This window comes from Vipera ursinii, assembly GCF_947247035.1.
Source record: "Vipera ursinii genome assembly, chromosome: 3".
In the NCBI taxonomy this organism is placed as follows: Eukaryota; Metazoa; Chordata; class Lepidosauria; order Squamata; family Viperidae; genus Vipera; species Vipera ursinii.
Genome location: NC_139516.1, coordinates 44,283,769 through 44,307,301, shown reverse-complemented (window position 1 = coordinate 44,307,301; position 23,533 = coordinate 44,283,769). Strand labels below are relative to the sequence as shown.

At 38.9% G+C, this 23,533-nt stretch overlaps 1 protein-coding gene across 7 annotated transcripts in view; it reads left to right on the top strand.

Annotated features, from left to right (window-relative positions):
* The window catches only part of TMCC2 (transmembrane and coiled-coil domain family 2), a 63,786-nt gene extending 53,228 nt beyond the window's left edge, over positions 1 to 10,558 (top strand). For 5 of the 7 annotated variants that reach the window (XM_083359214.1, XM_083359212.1, XM_083359211.1 and 2 more), the window contains 3 exons: positions 814 to 870; positions 3,150 to 3,285; positions 6,695 to 10,558. In XM_083359214.1, coding sequence (XP_083215340.1) covers positions 814 to 870; positions 3,150 to 3,285; positions 6,695 to 7,006 — 505 coding nt within the window. In that variant the 3' untranslated portion in view covers positions 7,007 to 10,558. The remainder of the gene's footprint in view (positions 1 to 813; positions 871 to 3,149; positions 3,286 to 6,694) is intronic. The other 2 variants (XM_083359209.1, XM_083359215.1) reach the window with 1 other exon arrangement.
* Positions 10,559 to 23,533: the final 12,975 nt, after the last annotated feature.

Below are 23,533 nucleotides of genomic sequence, written 5' to 3'. Positions count from 1 at the left end.
ACAGTCAGATAATTGTTCTCATTGCTTATTATTATCGGTTATCAGTTACATTCTGGGCTTTTTCCCTTTAAGCTCTGTTGAAAGCAAACTGGAAAATTTCCCAAAATATTCTGAAAATCAGTTATCAGTAACAGCAGGGATGGAAATAAAAGTCTTTGTTCCCGCAAGCAGACTTCAGAAGAGACATTCCTTTCTCCCCCGCTTCATTTGTTTTCCACTCACTTAACATCTGTCTTATCTGAGGAACTAGGAAAGACTTAACATTTCATAGGGGGAAAAACCCTAGCAAATGTTAAAACATTAGAACTATATGGATTTTTATAAATTTACTCATACTGCCTTTCCATTCATTTATCCTATTTATATATTCCTAGAATAATTTAGATAATAAAATATAAGTATCAAAACAGCCTCAACGTCATAAATACAACATAAGCCAATAATCAGAATTACAATGTGTCTGAAACCTTAAGAAAATAAAATGGTCTTTACTTAGTACTGAAAAGAAGATATAACAGGTTTTCGAGAGAGGAGAGTCAGAGTCAGAGATTAGGGGCCATGCATGAGATCTCCCCTAATTTTATTTTCAGAATAAAACTCTGTGCAGTAGGTTTGTGAGAGAGAGTGGTTCAAAGTCACCCAAATGAGCTGTAAGGATGAGTGGGGAGTTAACCTTGTGTATTGGGCCAACTTAAGCCAGTCTCATATGTATTATAGTATACTAGAGCCTTGCCTTGGGAAGTGTCTTTCAGTTTTAGTGTTATTACTAAGAAAACAATTCTTTTTTCCCCCTTTTTTCTCTTTTTTGTATAGCAGCCACATATCTCACCTTGTCATGTGCAGGAGACCCTTTATTGAAGAATTTATGAAGTTTGTAATTTATTTTTTTATTTCCAAATAAGCATGCATAGGATGAGATGTTAAGATGTATAGTTTTAAATTGTTACCACCATCGTACCATAGTAGCAGTCCTTGAGTGAAGCAGTTGTAACATAATTAGCCAACAAGCAAGTAGTCAAATAGTTTCCTATTCCCACTTTCTATATTTTGGAGAAAAGGAACTCGAAAATATGAATTAGGAAGCCCATGTTTATAAGTGTTGTACATAATGCTATATAACAATTATAATACTAAACAATTATATAACAATTATAGTACTAAATAATTATTATAAATAATTATAACAACTATAGCTCATCAGATATACAGAGATGAGGTATGTTTTTCTTTGTGATGTTAATTTACTCTTGAGTTACCTAACTTAAGCATCTCATTTTCATTTCCTGAAAAGAAATGTGATGCCTACAGTTATTGAGATTTGCTACTTTGAGGGTGAAGGGCTGGCTATAGGATTAGGCCAAGAAAATGTAAAGTAGAAAAAGCATTACTTGAAAAGAAGTAGAAAGGCAATTATATTAGTCTTGCTACTTGAAAACCATATTTTCTCGACTTATGGTTTTGGGATCTACTTTAAAACGAGTTCTATCACACTGATAATGTCAGTATAGTCAAAGTCTACCAAATCTACATTATTAAGTAGAGGCTGTAAACGAATACCTCTCCTCATCTATGTATTTCAGTGCATAATGAGAAATACTATCATTATTTTTAAGGCCCTTAATGACTTGGAGTTCTTATCTAATAAATCATCTTTTTGTGATCAAAAGTGCCTACTTAACCCAGACAATCAGGGAATGCCACTTGGAATCCCTACTTAAACTGGAGGTGTGTTGGAAAAGAGCCCAAATAATGGGTTCCCTTCCTATGGAACAGGTTACCTCATGTAGGGTCATATGGCTTTAAAGACTTGTCCCTTTCCAGAGAGCCTTTCATTATTGATTCTGGAGCAATCAATGCAGATTTTATTATAGTTACCTCTTGTTTATATGTCATATTAGAATATCTTATATGGCCAAGTGTGATTAGACACAAGGAATTAGTATCTGGTGCAGAAGCTCTTGGTGCACATGCAAGCAACAGAGTAATAACAATCATAATAATGATACCAGTAAGAGGAGATAGTAGAGAAGATGAGAAGGGGTATTTATTTATTTAGCGTATGGCTGGTCACACACAATATTAAAAACATTTCATATTTACAAGTTAAAACAGTTAAAACAATTAAAAAGAAGCAGTAATAAAACCTAAGAGGAAACTAGAAATAACATTTCAGAGTTTGATGTTGAGTTTGGAAATCCAGTCAGTAGCTACTGTTGTTACGCAGATGAAGTCCTTAAAATCTCCTGGGTGTTTTTCTATTAATGCATTCCCTCACTATATGTTGGATAGTCTGTCGGGAAGCCCCGCAATCACATTGTGCTGAAGATGTCTTCCCCCATTTATACAAAGAATCGGCACACACCCCATGAGTTGTTCTAATTCTGTTGTATCTCGGGGTACGTGTCGGGGTAAATTGAACCCTGGAGGTATATGATTAGGATTAATATGCTCAAAAATATCTTGGGAGGTATAGCTGTTCCATGCTTCCATCCACTTTTGTGTGGTGGTGTGATGTTCAGCCAACAGCTTAAGTGCTGTAAGGAGTGGTGGATTTCTTGACTTTAGTCGACCTCTTAAAAGAACAGAGGTATAAACATGAATGGGTAGAGAGGCGTTTAGCAGGATCTTACTATACTCCCGAATAAGAGCTTCTTGTCGTCGTAAGTGCAGGGGGAGTATATGGCTAAGAAGGGGTAATTATACTTAGACATGAGACAGTACTGTGTGAATTAGGTGTTCAGCAGAGTGATGGTACATGGGAAAAAACAGCCCTTGTGTCTAGTTGCTTTGGCATACAATGCCCTATAGCAGTATCCTGAGGAGAGGAATTGAAATGGTTTATGTCCAGAATGTGAGAGGTCACACGTGCAAACACATGCATATATGTATTTTAAAGTATGTGCATTGCACTGGTTTTCCATGATTCGTTCATAGCCATGTTTCTATCAACTCCTGAGCAATTACTGGAAATTTTACAGCAAGGTCTTGTGCATAACTGTTAGAAGGCAAATCTCCTTGAAATAAGGAAGGTTTACTTTCAACTTAGCAAAATTCAGATGTTAATCTCAAAATGTTGCAGGCACACCTAAAGCTTTCCTCTTCTTTACGCTAGCCTTGGTTGAGTGTTTTCTCTTATCTTCATTATTCAGATATGAACGCTTGGAAGAGCAGCTTAATGACCTGACTGAGCTTCATCAGAATGAGATGACCAATCTGAAGCAGGAGCTGGCCAGCATGGAGGAAAAGGTGGCTTACCAGTCCTATGAAAGGGCCAGGGACATTCAGGTACAGACTTACATGGGATGCTTACGTGATTGGTCCAACAACCAGTTCTACACACATACACACAGAGAGGTATAATTCTGTATGAATTAACTGCACATGTCCTCTGACCATTTCAAAAGTTTATAGTAACTATACAAATCTCAGGTGGCATGCTACATCGGCAGCACTTGCAACCAAGTCTTTGGACTGAAACTGTAAGAAATACCCACAAAGAGTTTTCTGAATATGGCTGTCTGGAGATGAAAAAGATAAATGGCGTGAAAAAAACAACAACCATCTTTATCCTAGAAGAAAATGAATTAGACAAAATCTTCTCAAACTTGCCAACTTTGAGATGTGTGGATCTCAAACGTCCAGAATTCCACAGTCAGCATGCCAAGTTTGAGAAATGTTGAATTAGACCCATATCTAAAGAACAAACTTTTTGTAGGATTTAACTTCATTTTATTACTCTACAATAAATTATCTTCTTTTGCCAGGTTGTGGAAAGGTCATAGTTAGAGGAAAAGCAGACAATCCCAGTTGAATTCCTGAAGCCCGAGAAAAAGTCCTGGGTGAAATCTTCAGGAATCATGGCATGTAATATCAAGTTGATAATACTGATGAGCCATTATCTAACAGTATAAGGCCTCTTCCTTCCACTTCCTCTACATCTTCTCAAGTTCTTTATAAGTTAGGAGAAAAAACATTGCTGTGAAAATTTTAAAAAGATGGAGTGAAAGAGCAATTAGGAGCTTATTTCATTATCCCATGGTAGAAACTAAAGCAAAAGTGTTAGTATAGCAGGTTGAAGATAATTTCAATAGATGTGTCAACAGAGGAAAATATTTGTTGGGTTGAAATTAGGGATCCTTGGAGTTCTCCAAGCTTGATTATTTTCTTGCAGACATTTCAATTCCCAAGCAAGGTAACATCATCAGTCCAGTGAGATGGATATAGAGTTGATATTCCATTCCTCTTTTCTCTGTATTGTGCTTCATTGCACAATTGGCTGCTGTTCTCTTTCTGTGTAAATAATATATAATCTGATGTATAAAAATGTTTCCCTTCTTTCTTTATAAATTACATAAAATTGCAAGCAATTGAGGATTGTATTCCTAATATGTGTTGTTCTGCCCCCATGTGGCAATTCAAGGAACATCTCAGACTGATCAAAATACTTCAAGCAAATAAATAAGTAAAAAGAACAGACATATTTAAGGAGATAGTGCACATTTCATGGACGAAAGCCTCTATTTTTTTCCCTTACATGTTTTTTTAAAAAAGATTCATCAGAATTTTTAAGGAAGTGCATCTTCTTTAAAATGCTTCAAAAGAATTGCATCTTCTTCTTTTCATTGCTGTGAGATATTACCATCCTATTCCTTTGATTCAGCAGCAGTTTTTTCATGCATGCACGGGCATGTTCAGAGAATCAGGGAAAGGCTACACAAACCTTTGAGAGATGGATTTTGTTATGTATTGGGCTTGTGGTGTTACACCACGTGCGTTGCTGAAGGAGCTAATGGCTCTCCAGCAACCCAGACAGACCGTCTCTGGTCCTGCAATTGGTCAGCCCCAGGCGGCAAGCGTAGGTTCAAACCTATTGGCTGCCACCTAGGGGCTAGACTATATATTGTGGCTGGTTGCGGCCCAAGCCCCAACCCAAGCAGCAAGAATAAAAGAATGAGTTTTCCTGTACTCAGCTTTGTGTCATCATTCCTGCTCACCAGAGCCCACGTCTTAACAGATTTACCTTATCATTTCAAACCGTGATTTTAGAGGGCCTCTCTGAATGCTGTACATAACCATGTCAAGTATCTTCCACAAGTTACTCTAATCTTTTTCCCATCCTCTCATCTATACTAATCAAACATTTGAAAAAGAAATCTCATTGTTTGGACAACTGAGACAATTGCTTCCATCTGATATGTGATACTGATAAGAGAAGGAGTCATGGGAAGGCAGTGGGACATGCTCTGAGTGTCTCCGAGTGATACTGTTATATGTATTGTGGAACCCTGCACAGGGATAACAACAACAACAACTTTATTGTCACTTTGAATGTACACCAATCGGCATACATCAAAATGAAATTCCGTTGCATACAGCTCTCAAAGGGTCACCACCTCCGATATACACTCCTTGTTTGTGCCAGCTCAAGTTTCAGAACATTCATTTTAGTCTCTAGGGAGTGAACAATGGCTAACAGGACAGATGGAAATGGAACTCCATGTAAATTAGCCCTCAAATTAGCTTGTATTCCTACAGGACAACCTCTCCTCCTTTCCTTTTTCTGATCCTGTCTCTTCCACCTTTTCCTTAAAGAGGCCTTGCTCCTTTTTGCCCCTGGAGCACTCTGCTGCTGCCATCAACTCCTCCAAATGCCTCTCTCTCTTCCTCTGGGCCTGCCAACAGCCTCATCCAGTTCCTTTGCTCCATAAGCTTTGGGACCTCTCCTCCTCTGCCTCCTTTGGAAACAGCCCTGATTTGCAATGGAATCCGTCGCTGGGCCAGCAGTCAGATCTTGCTGCTTAGTCCCACCATGTTGCTCAAACACATTAAAACCTTCCCGATCATGTGGCCTATATCTCTTATATCCCTCCCAAAACTTTTCATCTTCGAGAGCCAATGCAGCCGCAGCCGATCCAGGCACCGCCATCTTAGAAATGCCAACATCAACTACAATGCCATATTGTGTACAGCAGTGACATTCACTATAAGGAAAGCCAACACACTCTCTTCACTAGACCATCTAAAAATATGTATTAATTACATGCATTTCTTACACTTGCGTGAGGCTTGTGGTAGTTTCCTGTCCATATCCTATCCACCTATCCACTGGTGATGCAGCTCATTTTCAAGTTACATTTTAGTACTATCTTCAAATGTGGAAATTCCTAATGTGACTAATTCTGTGGGTCACATCAGAATGTCGTAATAGAAAGTATCACAATATTATAGTTGTTCAATTCACACGGTGCCAGAACATTGTGAAATTTGTTGGCTTTCCTTGAAGGAAATGCACCATATCAATAGAAAGTTAATTTATGCTAGACTAGGCAATAAATCCACTTATCTTAGTACTGACTCTTCTGTCTTATAGTGCCTTTCCATAGGCCCAATTATGAATTTACCAGCTAATGGGTTACTATAACTCAGGGGTATCAAACTGCTGGCCCACAGGCTGGACGCATCATCTGGAAGCCACGCCCACCCCATTGCCGGCAATGGCAAAACCATCCCGATACGTTGCACGACGTCACGTGACGTCGTGACTTTGACATGTCTGCTATAACTGGATACAATGAACTGAATATAATGATAATTTTACTACAGCTAGGTAAAATAAGCATGCGAAACGTATTGCTACGTTGTTGCTTAATCTCTCAACTACATTAACTTTGATACCTTGTTTTTCCCCCCACAGGAAGCTGTGGAGTCCTGCCTGACTCGGGTCACCAAGCTAGAGCTGCAGCAGCAACAACAGCAAGTGGTGCAACTAGAAGGAGTGGAAAACGCCAATGCCCGTGCTCTACTGGGAAAATTCATCAATGTCATCTTGGCCTTAATGGCTGTGCTGCTGGTGTTTGTCTCCACCATTGCTAGTTTCATCACTCCATTGGTGAAGACCCGCACGCGTCTCCTGAGCACTACCTTACTAGTGCTTTTTGTCTTCCTCCTCTGGAAGCACTGGGACTCCATCACTTATCTTCTGGAACATGTGCTGCTGCCTAGCTGATTTTCTTGGCAGTCAGTTGCTGCGGCTAGAAGGAGTTTGTTTTCTTGTAGAGAGGAAGTAAAACTGAGGCAACTTCCAGTTGGTTTTATGTCCATTTGGAGTGTGCAATTCTCACTTGCTTCCTCTCCAGAGCCTTCTGTTGTTGTACCCAACATTGTCTCAGCTGTAGGGAGAGTAATTACAGTGGGGCTTATGAAAGGCTTACTATGCCACACCTCTCTTCTGGAATGCTTTTGCAAGGCAGTATGGGAGGACAAATAACCCCCATAAAGAGCTCAATATTTCAGATTTTATCCATTCCTTAAATCAGATAAAGGGATAGTGATGATGAGGGCAGTAATTCATGTACAATCAAAATGGTCTTCTCTAAAAAGCAGTGGTGTAGTTATTGATTTTCTTCTGCGTTGGAGAGAAACGATGGAACATTTATCGATGTAGTCATACATGAAAACAAAGACAAAGATTCAACACTGAACTTCTTTTTCTTTTTATAACTCATGAACCTGAAACAATCCAAGAATTGTACATACAACACAAGATAATTCAGGTCACAACATGGAGCTTACTTTCCTTTCCCATAGGACAACTGAATTCCAGATATTTAACTGGACTGCTTCATGTCATGGATTGGTTGTCCTTGTGGGTTGGTTTATGAACTAATGACAACAGGATCTGAGGAGAAAGCATGGAGCTTTCTGATGCAAACTCAACTGTTTTGGTTGGCTTTGTTTTCATTTGTTTTCCTTTTCTTTGATATTTCTATGGACTTTAAAAATACTTATAACCTTTACAAGTGTGTGTGTGTGTGTGTGTGTGTGTGTGTGTGTGTGTGTGTAAGTGTGCATGTGTTAATTTATTGATTTCAGAGATTTTTTTAAAAAATCAAGCATTAGTAAGCAGTCACCTGCCTTCACTTGATGGAGGGCTTTAACATGCTCCAATAGCAATAAACCCTCAATCTGCACAAAATGAATGAGCCACCACTTGAATTCGACAACGTTCATTAAATAGGAACAGTAGATAATTTGTCCAACTGTCACTGGAGACTTTGGAGAAATCATATTCTTTGATAGACATTTTCTCACAAAAGGGTAAGCATCTGATACACATCATCTGGTCCTGAAATAGTTCTCCAATACTTATTTAAAGATAGCAATTGTTGCAACTCATTTGATGCCATTTTGTTTTCTACTGAAACTATCAGATCCTGGTTTATTGTAAGCTGAAAGCTTAAATTGTACTGATTTAACTAGGGAGTTTATGCCAGATGATATTTTAGCATCTGCTCTTATTCTGCTCTCATTTGCTCTTTTGGGCAATAGAGAGACTTAATTGTATGTTAGGGTTAAAAGGTTGGAATCTAAAGTATGTAACAGAATGAGATGGGAGAGTCTTGAGAGAGTGGACACTTCAGACTCATGGCATAGCTATCCTCATTCTCTTTTACCACTTTATTCTGTCGCATGTGTAGACATTGTTTGAAAACCTTGTTTATTTTGCACTTACAAGAACTTTGAACAGCCCTTGTAGATAGGAAAATGAAAGCTAGTGTTGCCATCTGTGTAGGTATGCTCATCTACAAATGAACAAGGTAGAAGGGGAGTTGTTTTCTGTATAACACAGGGAAATTATGAAAGTGTAATTTTTGCAATAGCTGCTTCCATTCTTCACGATCAAGACCATAAATAAGGGTTCATCTGTTTGACTTCATTCTCCTTAGGACTACTAAAGGCTGAATAACTTCACCCTAGCAGAACAATGATTTTATTCTCTCTTCACTGGTCTTCTTTCCTATAACCATACTGCACATTTGCTCTTTAGTATGCAAAATATTCCTGGATTATTTTTGGTAAAATATCTACCGGGAATAATTCTAGACAAAATAACAATCATCCTGGTTCTGCTCTGAGCACCTGCGTTTTACTCACTGCTAGCACTTAGAAATGGGAAAGTCATTCTACTTAAAGCAGCTGAGACCAAAAGGGGCCCACGTGTTTGAACAGCATCATGGAATTTTGGCCCGAGGCTGATTCTTTTCCCTGTAGAGACCTAAGTGTTGATTTTTTCCTAAGTACTTTTTTTTCTAAAGACAAAACACCCTCAAATGTAAGCATCAGTCTGCCCTGGAGATGTGAAGAACCCAACCTTCATTTAGGCATCTACTTGATTTGTATATTTTATTGAAGAAGTCTGGAAATCAGTACATATGTTGTCATCAGTTACAGACGGATCTGGTTTTATACTGTAATTTGAATGGGTAACATATTAAATGACGTTAGGATGAATGCTGAATGAGGTAGAAAGGAGATGTTGGTGACAAGAAAAGTGCTATCCTGGACGATAAAATAAAACAAATGTTGGCCACTATCAGTGGTGAAAGTGTAATTGTGCAGGATTGGACCTTTCATCAGTGGTTCTTATTTTGCACTGTTCCTGACTTCTCCCTGTCAGTAAATGACGGTGTGAATCGGAAAGCGAAGTTGCTTTATTAAAGGACGTTCGTGGTGCTGTTTCTAGGTGCTGTTCCTTGCTTTCAACAGCAATAGGAGAGTATAATATTTGGATTTTTTGTCTCTTACTTCTACTCTCCATTCCATTTTCCTCCCCTTCTCTAGTGGTCTATTGGCCTGTCTATGCCATGTATATACACATTAGATGGTATACATATGTTGATTGGAATGTTTGAAATAGCCAGTTTAAGTATAAATTGATGGTAGAAAAGCTAGTGATCATTCCAAGCTTGGAGGGGAAAAAAAGCAAACAATCGATTGCCATAGTTCTTTGTGGCCTTAGATTGCATAGTTCGTGTACCAACCCAGATTCAGCTGACTCAGAGTACTGTTTCCCCCCTACCCTTTCACTCCCTAGATGTGGCACTGGCCACATACTGAGCCTAAATTTCTGCCTCTTTAGGATAGATCTGAGTATGCTGTGAAAATGATTCAGAAGAACTACTTTGGGCCTCAGGCAAGCATACTTCTTTTCTGTTCATTAAAACAGACCCCCTTTGCAGGCTTCTGCAGAAGCCTGAAGAAAAAAGGCAGCTCTTTAGTCACCCCATTAATGGGATGAATTCACTCCTTGAAGCTGCTTTGAGGAATAGGAGGAACTGCTGTCCTCTCCAGAGATATGCTCTCCCTCTGAATATCTTTGAAGCATACTTTACCCTAGTTTAGGATTCTTATCACACGCAACAGTTATACCATTATATATTTAAATATATGTATGGAGGATTCTCATGATATTCTATGTTAAAATCTAAACCTCACCCTCAGGCATAGTCCTTTTCTGAAAATGTTTGACTGTATTTATTATGTATGCTTGAATCTTTCCCACCCACCCCTCTCGCCCCATACTATAATATATTTCTTTTTCAGTAGGAGCCCCAGGCAAGCCCTGCAGGATTGGATTAATTTACTGTGCTTTTTCATTTACTTTTTTTTTCCAAATAAAATGAGATTCAAAACTTTGGCATAAGAAAAGTGCTTTATTAAGCCTGTTAGTGCCATTATTTACAAGGAAAGAAATACATAGCAATTTACTGAATGGTGTGTGGGCAAAAGGTTAGCCACAATCTTTTAGACAAGCAGTCTTCAAACTTGCCAACTTTAAGACTTGTGGCTGAGGAATTTGGGGAGCTGAAGTCCACAACTTTTAAAGTTGCCAGGTTTGAACGCTCCTGTTCTAGAACAGAATTTCTTAAACCTGGAAATTTTGAGATGTGTGGATTTCAACTCCTGGAAATTCCCAGCTGGTATGTTTAACTTTTCCCAGGCTGAGGATAGCTGGGCATAACATATCAACTATTAGATATTTTGCTGGTTCCCAAGTGCCCTGTTGAGGCAACCCAACATTAACTTCAGCCTGAAACTCCATGTCCTTTTTTTTGGATGAGCAGTTGTTTGGTATTCTGGAAGATAAGATTCTTACCTGGCAGACGATCTTTGTTTCTGCAGAAAAAGCATGTTTACTGATAAATATTCAGAAGCACAAGAATGGCCAAACCAAAATTCTAGTGGGTCCCAGAAGAGCAGATCTTCAGTCTTAGCAAAAGATTCGGCAGAGTTAGCTAATCCAGGAGTTGGTATTTATAACAGATTAATTTGCTTAAAGAAAGTTCTCCCCTACCAAGAGAAGGTGGAACTGCTGTGGTAAAATGGGGTTCAGACCTGCTTGCCGAGAGATGAATGGAATAAAGAATCTGTGGAAGAAGGAATGCATAGAAGATGATGGACTGCAATTATCAGGACAAGAGCTGATAGGTAGAAATTGTAATGAAGCAGATTTTGGATAAACATCAGGAGAGAATGCTGTGTAGTGAGAGCTGTTCAACTGTAGAATGGCTGCCTTAGAAGTGGCAGGTGCTTCTTTGTTGATGGTCTTTCAGCAATGGTTGAACAGCAATGGATCGGGAGCACTATAGCTGTATTGCAGATCCTCTATTAGGCAGGGAATTAAATTATCTCCAGTGCCACCTCCAACTCAACAAATCTATTATTTAAGAAGAGCTACTGCTGAGGGTTCCATGAAGGCTTACATTTTAAAAAAAATGGGATGTCCCAGTTTAAGAGAGTCTCATTTCTAATCACTCCGTTTCTGAGTATATATCTGCACTCATTCACCTTTGGTATTCACCCGCCTACGACTTGACTCTGAATATTTGTTAGAGACTCTCTTTGCATCTTCTACCAATTAATATTGAATACTAATTCTCTTCCTGCTCCATGTATACTTTGAATTCTTTATTTAAGATTTTTATATATAGAATTCTGTTATGTAGGGAGTGAATCCTTTTTATCATTCCTACCTAGTGATGATTCTTTACTCACTATTAGATTAAATATGATGGCATAGGCGAATGGAAGAAGGTCAGCCTCCTGTAAGAAGTCTCAAATGCTGGATTTAGTGCAAGCAATCTGCTACCAGAAGCATTCTGTCTATTTATAAAGCCTCAGAAAGTGATAGGTCCTGCTAATCTCAGGCTGGGGATCACTCACTGCATTTGAATCTAGCTGAGACACTCTATCAGAGTGAAATTCAAACCCAAAGAGCAAAACAATTTGCACATTAATGATTCAAAGAGAATTAGAGCTTTGCTATTGAAAGTACTTAATATCACTATCTTTGTAAGAGCCTTCAGAATGGACAATAAACATTCCCTTTGTTTCCTAGGGATCAATCCAACATTTTCAGTCAATTAATTTACAAAGACAAAAGACCCAAAGGCAACTTGAAGCAGAAAGAGTAGGAAATGCACCTTACAATTATGAGAGATAACGTCTTCAGTATAGTGGACCATTATACTGTAGAACAAAATAGAATTGGGGCCCATATATTTTGCAGATCCATGGTTCCAGCTTAAAAGTAAGGTAGATACACAAGAGCAGTGCCAATCTCCCACCTAGAATTAAAAGAACAATAGAGGTTGAGTTACAGTGATTGCTATCACACATCGGTCTTCATTAAAGGGGTTCTCGGCACTTCTATTCCTTGGAAAAATCCTCTTTCCTCACATGGGTATTGACTGGAATTTCATGAAGGAATTTCATGGATTTGTAGCCCATGGTAATTTTTAGATGGCTATATATATAAGAACAAAGGACAAAAATCACTAAAATATGAAAGGAGAGGTGACTGCACAGACTAAAAGTATCTCAACTGCCATCAATACTATCATTAGTTCCTAGCACTGATAACTAGATTGGTCAAGGTTTAACTTATTAAGGCAATAGCAAACAGCTAAAAATATTGAGTCAGGTAGTGGCCTTGTATTGTTTTTGGAATTCCCCATGTGCATTGGCTGCAAAAGGATTATTTTATACATCAAAATCAGTACTTTTTATATTTTTATTTTTTATTTTTAATTCCATTTATATCCCGCCCTTCTCCGAAGACTCAGGACGGCTTACAAGCTTAGCAGTAGCCTTCATTCTATGTATATGCCTGCTTATTAGGGCTTTCACACACACCCCCAAGCGGCATTATTACAAAGTCAGCTTAATTGCCCCCAACAATCTGGGTCCTCATTTTACCTACCTCGGAAGGATGGAAGGCTGAGTCAACCTTGAGCCTGGTGGGATGCGAACCTGCACTGATTGCAGGCAGCTGGTGTTACTTAAGGAGGCATTAGCCTACTGCGCCACCAAGGCTCCTCTTGAAGTTTTGTCCTGGACCCAAAATGGGAGAAAGTCAGATTAAGCCAGGATTATCTGGATTATGATTCACATTGTCATCAGGCAGAAGGATTTACTGTTCTGCTTAAGCTTTCACATCCAATCCACTTTCAAGGACAACTTGGTGTACACATATTGCGAGGACAATCACAAACCTGAATAATAAAGACAAATGTGCAATCGTCAAAATATTTGTGTGTGTATTTATATATTTATTGCTGGGCAGATTCTTCAGTCAACATCCACTCTAAACAGTTTATATATCTAATATCCATAAATAAGATTAGAACATAGTAACAAATCATTACTAAGTAACTTTCAATTATGCACCAAAGAATATTAAAATCCTGTCAAACAAATACTTTACTGTAAAAAGAAGTAATGCCATTCTCCTGCATATCCCCACAAAGCTGGTTGAAAAGTCAGGTTTTGGTTGACTGATTGATCGATCTAGTCAGTGTTGACACTTAGCAATCACATTGATTGATCCTTTCCTTGTTGATCTGTCCCCAACCTGTTCCTTAGGTCTTTCAACAGTGCACACATCACCACTGCAACCAGGTCCATCCATTCTGCTGCTTGTCATCACTTCTCTTTTCCTCCACCTATCCCAGCATCAGATAAATCCAGGAAGCTAGATCTTCACATGTGTTTGATGTAGGACAATTTGAGCCTGGTCATTTGTGCCTATAGTGAGAACTCTGGGTTGATTTGGAGAATTGCCCATTTATTTGTTTTCTTAGCTGTCCGCAATATTTTCCAGAGTATTCTCCAACACCAAAGTGCCAATACTCTTCCTATCCTGGCTTTTTCAATGCCCCAGGTTTCTCTCCCATAGAATGTCATAGGAAATACCATGGCTTGCACTATTCTGATCTTTGTAGGTATAGACCCACCACAGCAACTTTTCCAAGGCCTTCATGCTGTGTTATCAAATCTTAAGACTGTGGTGTGTTTCTTAATTGCTTGTTCCTTTGCTGTTGAAGGTTGGTCCTAAAATGCAGAACTTATCACTTCAATATCTTAATTCTCAGTTCTAAGGTTGCTTGTTGTATGTTGTCATTAGTTTGGTTTTCTTTATATATAATTTTAGTCTCAACGTTTTCACTTTACTCCTTGACTTTTATTACTAAAGCTTGCAGATCCTTTGCATTGTAAGCTTCCTGGTGTCACTGAGAGTGAGTTGGCAGCCATAAAAATTTTTATAAATAAATTTTGAACCATCAAATTAGTGTCATCAGCAAAGCATAAGTTATTGATGTTTTCTCCTCCAATTTTAAAACCACATTTACCTATTTCTATTCTAACTTATTTTAATATGTATTCAGGATATAGGTTGAATAAATAAGGGAATAATAAACAGTCTTTTTGCATTCCTTTGCCAACCTGGGTCCAGTCTGTTTTGCCATGTTCTGCCCATAATGCGGCTTCCTGATTTGTATAAGCATTTCTCATAAAGACAATGAGATGTTCTGGTATTCCACATCTTCAAGTGAATACAGTCAAAAGCCTTTCTAATAATCAATAAAGCCTATAGTGATTTCTTTTTTGCATTCTTTAGCTTTCAGGGTTATCCAGCATGCTTTGCAAACCATGCCTTGTGTTTCTTTGCCTTTCAAAAGCCAACCTGAACATCTGGCATCTCTTTTTCCATGCAGGGCTCTAATCTGCATTGGATGATCCTAAGTATTATTTTGCTAGCATGTAAAATTAAGGACACTGTATAATAGTTTGCACACAGTTAAATCTCCTTTTTGAGTAAAAAAAGGTAAAGGTAAAGGTTCCCCCACACATGCATGCTAGTCGTTTCCAACTCTAGGGGCCGGTGCTCATCTCCGTTTCAAAGCCGAAGAGCCAGTGCTTGTCGGAGGACGTCTCCGTGGCCAGCATGACTAGACGCCAAAGGCACATGGAACGCTGTTACCTTCCCACCGTAGTGGTCCCTATTTTTCTACTTGCATTTTTACATGCTTTCGAACTGCTAGGTTGGCAGAAGCTGGGATGAGTAACAGGCGCTCACTCTGTTATGCGGCACTCGGGATTTGACCCACCAAACTGCCGACCTTCTGATCAACAAGCTCAGTGTCCTAACTGACTCAGCCACTGCGTCCCTTTTTGAGTACAGTATTGGAATTCAGTTGACCACTGTGTTGTTCTCCAAATTGGCTGATGTAGTTCAGTTAGAACCTTTACTGATTCTTGTATGGATATTTCATCAGTTCCTGTAGCCTTCTGACTTGATGCCTGGAATGCTGATATAACTTCATCTTCTGGTACTAGAGGTTCTTGTAAATAGGGAATATCTTCTATGGCAGGGGTGTCAATCTGCCGGCCCATAGGCTGGATGCGTCTTGGTGAAACTGTGCCCACCCCATTGCCGGCAATGGGAAAAAAGTTGCGATATGTCGCGACACGTCACATGACATTGCGAGTTTGACACCCCTGTTCTATGGTATCTTGAACATCCAGATGTTAATGTCTGTCCTACATCCCAGTAGAATTGGGGCCACCTGGATCTGAAGAGGAATGCAGTTCCAAAGAGCTAACCTCCATGGTCCTTTTCCCAGAACAGTCCCAGAGAGACTCCACTTTTCCTGAACTTATTTGATGGTCAAATAAAAAAGGAATTGGTGGTCCAAATTTACATAAAACAGCAAATAAGGCTACATAACCAGCAAATAAAGCTACTTATGTTTTATGAATGAACTTGCCAATTATAACTAAAAGGTTTCACTCAAAAAGTTTCAAATGCATTTTGGGAAGTACTGGAATCTTAACCTGAATGATGATAGGTATCCGAATTTAGTACTTTGATACACCACTGCAGATGCAGCTTTAACCTAGTTCCATGGCCAATTATAGCTGCCAAGATTTCTGTAAAGCAACCTGAGTCAAAAGTGACTGAAAGAGTTTTTAAATTGGTTATATTTAATTGAGGTAACCTATTTTCTGTGTTAATACAATATACTGAACCATAAATTAAAAATGAGCTGAGTTTGTAATCAGGATGAGCCATAAAAAAACTACTTTAGATCTTAATTAAACTTAGAATAATAGGAAAATGTATCTGTTAAATGTTCTGTGTGAACACAGCTATGTGTTGTTAAACTTTTTCCAAGTCAGAAAGGAACTGCTCACCTTCTCTCATAACCACCAAGTTTCTCCCAGATGACTGGATGCACACTACATACAGTATTTGCCTTTTTTTGAATATTATGATTTATACATGTGCATATGTATATAATAGGTTATGAATGGCAGTGGTTCTATTTTCACAGATGTGTCTAGAAGTAAATGATTTCATGCGTTTTCAAATTTGTTACGCTGATGGAAGAACATTATTGCAGTCAATATGTCTAATAATTATATTAGATAATTATACACACACTGAAACACACAGTCTAATATAAACTAATATAAAGTACAAATAGGGATGAGGTGGCTCAGTGGGTTAGGACGCTGAGCTTGTCGATCAGAAGGTCGGCAGTTTGGTGGGTCGAATCCCGAGTGCTGCGTAACAGAGTGAGCGCCTGTTACTTGTCCCAGCTTCTGCCAACCTAGCAGTTCGAAAGCACGTAAAAAATGCAAGTAGAAAAATAGGGACCACTACGGTGGGAAGCTAACAGCGTTCCGTGCACCTTTGGCGTCTAGTCATGCCGGCCACATGACCATGGAATTGTCCTCGGACAAGCGCTGGCTCTTCGGCTTTGAAACGGAGATGAGCACTGGCCCCTAGAGTTGGAAACGACTAGCATGCATGTGCGGGGGAACCTTTACCTTTACCTAAAGTACAAAAAGAAAAAAGAAAAGAAAAATCTAAAAATACAAGAAAGTAAAAGAGAAAAAGAAAAATAGGAAAAGAAAAAAAGGGAGTAGCTTCCAATTTTCTTTACAGCATTTATAAATGCAACTATAAATTTAACTCTTATTTTATGGATACAATATACCTCTCTTCTTTCCACAATCTATCCTCTCTAGTCATCAATACCATAAGTCACAAGTTAATTTTTCTGTTTTATGCAAAAAGTCCAAAAGGAGTTTCTAGTCTGCAATAAACATACCAGTAGATATCGTCTTTTCTCTTATCAAAGAAGTGAAACCTGAATATTTGCACTTTTCTTGATAGCAGAACTAAAATATATCCAGTGTTTTATTTTTTTTAAGAGATTTCAGATTGCAGGCCAGCATGGACATCAAGAAGTCTACTGCTAAGCTTGTAAGCCGCCCTGAGTCTTCGGAGAAGGGCGGGATATAAATGGAATTAAAAAAAAAAAGTCTCACAGGACTTCTAAACTATCTCAGGTTCTCTTCCATCAGCACCAGAAATGAAACATGAATGGATGTCAGTAAAACTTCCTTATTTGTATCTCTTGCCCCTCCAGAATTGTAACCTGAGACTAATTTCATCAGTTGCTATTTCCCAGCCAGTTGGAACTAGTTATATGTGGCTCCTGGTTTTGCCAAGTCAACCTGCTACCTTAAATTCATGCTGATGTTAATTTCTTCTAAAGAATGTGAGAAGTTGAATGTTATATCTAGTTCTGATTCCCTACAATGGCTAAAATATAAGCAGAGTCATTCATCACTTAAAAGTTAAAATTCATTTGTAATTCACTGCAGCATCCAAAACATTTGTTTAGTAGGCTACAGCCAATGTTACACGAATAACTTTCTGCTGTTCTACCCTTCTCATACACCTTCTACCTGTTCTAGATGGTTTTCCAGTTTTCTGGAGCAGAATTTAGAAACACTGGGGATGGGGAATTTAATTTCATGGATCTTAGTGGCAGAAAGTAAAATATCCCAAGAGGTCTCTTTGGGTTCTTTAGCCACCAAAAACTCATTAAAACTATTGTTAGGGGTAGAGAATATTTTTGTCTTTTGTCTTTCTAATAAGTGTAAGTAAGAGAACCACTGACAACTAAAGGTTTGTTCCTCTGCCATCAGTTCTTCACGTGGCTTTAGATATCTAGGGACATTTCTAGGGCCTCCTCAGGGTGCCCCCGGTCAGAGAATGTCGGCTGGCGGCCCCCAGGGGGAGGCCTTCTCTGTGGGCGCTCTGGCTTTATGGAACCAGCTGCCGGTCGAGCTCCGGACGGCACCGGACCTTCGCTCCTTCCTACGCGGTCTGAAGACCCACTTATTCGAACAAGCTGGCCTGGCCTGATGGGGGGATTTTAGGGTTTTTAATGGGTTTTTATACTGTATTGTTTTACTGGGCGATTATTTAATTCTCTTTTTAATTTTTGTATTTGCTATTTATATGTGCCCTGTTCACCGCCGAGTCCCTCGGGAGAAGGGCGGTATATAAATTTAATAAATAATAATAATAATAATAATAATAATAATAATAATAATAATAATAATAATAAAGGAACTGAATCAAAGACAGAAGGGGAAAAAGGAGGATCCGGCTTTAAATTACTTATGTTTCCTGCCGCTTTGGAGTAGGTTTCAAAACAGAATTCCTGTTGAGGGTATGCAAAACATTTAGGAGAGGTCTTCACAAACCACATTAGTTCAGACAAACGATCCTTCCTGAAAGCATTGACGTTTCCGTTTCCATTCTCTGGAGGAGTTAGCTTAGATGCTTCCTTCAGGTGGTTCCAATGGAAGAGGCTGGGCATACACACCTGCATGTACAGACAGCCAGGCAAACCCTTCAAACCAGCTGTGCCAGCCCTGCCAGAGGACCTGTCTGCTCCAACACTTGGAGAAAGAGAGATTTGTTTGCACAGGCATGTTTTACAAACGGCTCATTTCAAATGCTTTGCATAGCCCCCATAGCAATGCCATTGTCATACTAGTTTTCCTCCATAATACACCAGGCATTCTGAGTGAGCCAGGTGGTGCAATTGAAGAAGAAAATCCAAATGTCAATGGGTCCGGAATACCTTAGGGAGCACCTGCGGCCGGCGTCAACTTCCCTCCACCCAGTACGCTCCCACAGAGAGGGCCTCCTCAGGGTGCCACCGGTCAAAGAATGTCGACTGGTGGCCCCCAGAGGGAGGGTGTTTTCTGTGGGCGCGCCGGATTTATGGAACCATCTTCCGGTTGAGCTCCGGATAGCGCCCGACCTCCGCTCCTTCCGGCGCGATCTAAAGACTTACCTCTTCGAACAAGCTGGCCTGGCCTGATGGGATGGGGTTGGGTTTTATTAATGTGTTTTAACCTATTTTTAATGTGTTTTAACTTATTGTAAGAGTTGTGGGCATTTTGTTTAATCTCTTTTAATTTTTGTATTTTGTCTTTCAACATGTACTGCCCTGTTCACCGCCCTGAGTCCCTCGGGAGAAGGGCGGTATACAAATAAAATAAATAAATAAATAAATAAATAATTTGACAGCAGCAGCAAACTCAGGAAGTTGGGTGAGGAGCAAACATGGTTACCCTTGTAAAGGAGAGGAAATGATGTAGTTCCTGGCATACTGCAAATACACCCACTGTGAATGAGGAAAATACTAGCTTCCACTACCAGCTCTGGGGAAAAGATCCAGGCCTCAAACTCCAGAGTAGTTTCTGATCATAAAGATCTACTACAGAGAGCATTTTAAAGCAGTTCATTGGAAATAGTGTGTTCATCATTGGAAAGGAATCTTCTGGCACCTTAAAGGTAAACAAAATAGCTTTAAAATAATTATTTTTTAAAAAATAAAATCAAAAAGTTTTGTGGATCACTATGAATTGCACCAATGGTATAGATCTTGTTCCAATAGATCACTTTCCCTTACTCTGATGTCTGCTGCATAGGTTAACTCTGCAGACTTGAAACTGTATGAGGGCAGGAAGGTGCTGGTAGCCTCATGGATATAAAGAAGGAAAAGGATCATAATAAGTTGGAATATGATTGTAGATCCCATTTTTTAGTAAGAGAGTCCAGAGTCTGGATGATAGTTTCAGCAAAGTAATTTACCTCATGAAACCATGTAATACTGTGCATTTCAAAGAAAAAAATTAGGCAGGAGCAATTTACCTCACTGAAATTGGCTTCTGTGCACATGGAAAAATTGTTATTAGCAAGTGAAGTGAAGCAGCACAACAGTTCTTCACAACTGCTCTGGAGAGGCACTACTGTATGATTGAAATTTCCAAAAAAGTGCAGTGTTCACATTCATTCATTAGGGGGCGCCATGATTCCAATTTTCAACAAAGCAGCAACTTAGAAAAGTAGATCAAAATCTTTAAAAAAAAGGAGGAAACATTATTTTTTTTGTTTGAAACATAATAGGACATTATAGCTTTAATTTAAAGAAAACTTTACAATTTATTGTTTCACTTTCTCAATACTCAACGATACCTGGAGTCACTGGGTTTTTCATCTCAGCATTCATATGATGAGCATATGGAAATACTGTATACCGTATTTCTTCTCTTCCACCTCCCTTTTTAGGCTTGACCAAATTAACTTCCAGAAAACCCTTAGCAGAAAGCAATTAACCCAACAAATAATGGGAAATCCAGTTACAGAACTGCTAATGATTTGTATCATTCATTCTTAAGCAGACTGTTATTCCATTTTTACAAAAGTAAATACAAGTATTCTCCAAGCCTTTGGCAATGAGGGAAAAGAAAGGCTTATGCATGCATTCCCTAACTCAAGTGTGTTAGACTACAGGTCCCATCATCCAGAGCCAGCATGGCAATATTGACAAAAAAGAGTCAAAAAGAGGATTTTCATATGCCTTAACATTTGTGATTCAATAGAGGACATTTTATTAGGCTCTCTGGCTCAGTTTGGTGCAACATATTTTATCCATGATTAACTGAACCATGATTTTACCAATTGATTTTTTTTGTACAACCCCTGAACCATATACTTATCACACAGGCTAGGTTATGCAACCCATTAGGTTAAAATATGGCTACTTGTTACATCAGTATGTCCTGTAAAGATAATTGTCCCATATATAAAACTGCTTTCTCTACTCAGCTATACACACAGACCCCTTTTCTTGCACTGCAGGCATCCTTTCAATGGGCAAACTGAAAAGCTGAGGATAAGAATTATTTGCTTGATGCATGCTGTGTGTTTAAGCCTTTTGCATGGCTTGTCTATTATAATGCAGCTTTTGGTTTTAAATTATAGATAGAATACTGCATTTTATTTCTGCTTTTGTTGCATGTCATCACATCATGGGAAAGTAAAGGAATGAATGAATGAAATATCAAAATTCCATGTCTTCTTTTGTGTTAGGTTTTTCCCTTCAGTCCAACATGCATAAACACATGCACAGTCCTGGGCCAAGGTGATCCTGTTGCTTTATAACTGATCAGGGAATCAACAAACAGTGAGGTGGCCTTCCTATATAGAGCTACGGCTATTGGGGTTGCTAGCCAGGCAAATGTTGTTCCTCCAACCTGGATTTTCAGACTTAGTTAAACAGTTCATCCCTCCAAAATCTGGTTTTGGTCCCTGGCTACTCTTGGAATGATTAAAGAAGGAGAGCTAATATACAAACTCTTGGAATGGATCTTCAATGCCACTACATTCGGGGATTACATTACAGGGGGGAAAAGACTTGCCATTTCTAACTCCACAATTTGATGATATATTAAAATAATCTTTTATAATTTATAATCCTGTTAGACAGCATCAGTCAGTGGTCAAAATGTTTTTCTAAGAGCTGGCCAGAAACTAGGCCCTCCTCTTTCCTAAGGCTGTAAGTAGACAGAATATTGCTGTTACTCCAGATGATTAAATGCTTGTTCCCATGAGTTCAAATTTATGTTTCAGATAAATTATCTCAATGTCACCTTACTGCTTTGCACAATGAAAATTAAAATTATAGGATATGCTATACTCCCACAGGTACATATTACTAATATTAGCACCAGTAGCATATTAAAAGTATTCATATCAAGTTGAAAGATGTGATAGACAAATTGCAGCAATAGTTGTACCAGCTTTGTTTTAAAACATCACTTAAATATTTGTATTTGGGAGTAATGCAGATTTTGAGGAGAAAGTTCTATTCTCACCTAAGTATCCTAAATTTTATTTTATGGGTATGAGGCTATCTCTAGTGGAAATTTAACTGCTGTTCAACATAAGAAATTGCATGTGGAAGGGCATTTTTAACTGACCTTTTTATTTAATATGGTCATCTGTTTCTACAGAGCTATTATAAAATCAATGAAATAATTCCAGAAAATATCTGCTTTCTATAAGACAAACATTTTAAATTTATTCCCAGAATTTGAAGCTTCTCACCAGCTTCCAGTTTCCATACATTCCCCTTATTTTAATTCCGCACAATTTCTCACAACTTGCATGACTATATTTTATTATGTAATGAAGGGACTCCTGCAAGCATCCTTTGGTATCTGTACATTCCTTGAAGATATTAGCTTCAAGCAAAAAAAAAAATCTGTTGTGGAAAACAAAATGGTGAAAATAATAGGCTTTGTGCAATGCTAAAACACTGGAAGGGACGCGGTGGCTCAGTGGGTTAGGACGCTCAGCTTGTCAATCAGAAGGTCGGCAGTTTGGTGGGTCGAATCCCGAGTGCCGTGTAACAGAGTGAGTGCCTGTTACTCGTCCCAGCTTCTGCCAACCTAGCAGTTCGAAAGCACGTAAAAAATGCAAGTAGAAAAATAGGGACCACTACTGTGGGAAGGTAACAGCGTTTCGTGCACCTTTGGCATCTAGTCATGCCGGCCACATGACCACGGAATACATCCTCGGACAAGCGCTGGCTCTTCGGCTTTGAAACGGAGATGAGCACTGGCCCCTAGAGTTGGAAACGACTAGCATGCACGTGCGGGGGAACCTTTACCTTTACCAAAACACTGGTAAATACAGTGGTCCTACTCTTCCTCTCCCCATGGCTGTTCAGATTTTAGAAATATCACATGCAAAAAGCTCCAGGTTTTATCCTGACATTTTCAGGAAGGGTTGGGATTTTTTTCTCTCTGAAACCCTGGTTGGAGACCTGGTAACTGACAATATTACACAGGGATAGGTAATACTAGACATCTTAGATGTTGACAAACCACAATTCCCAGCACCTTTCACCATGGACTATATTTCCTAAAGATGCTGAGAAATGTGGTTCACCAACATCTGGAATACTATGGGCTGAATATGAACTAATTATCTCTTTCAATAAAGCAGCTTCCAGTGAATTTTATGTCTACTTGGATCCCATGAATTAGAAATACTTGGGGAACTGGATGTCTTGGGATATAATGGAATCTCTAGCCCCAGTGTTCTTTTAGCACAGGTTGGGCGAGTATCAAGCCTCTTTAATCTTAAAAGCAGCCTAATCATGATGATGATTTGGAAAAAAACAATGGTGCCCTTATTTTATGCAAACATACTGGCATTCTGGATAAATTACAATTAAAGCAGAAT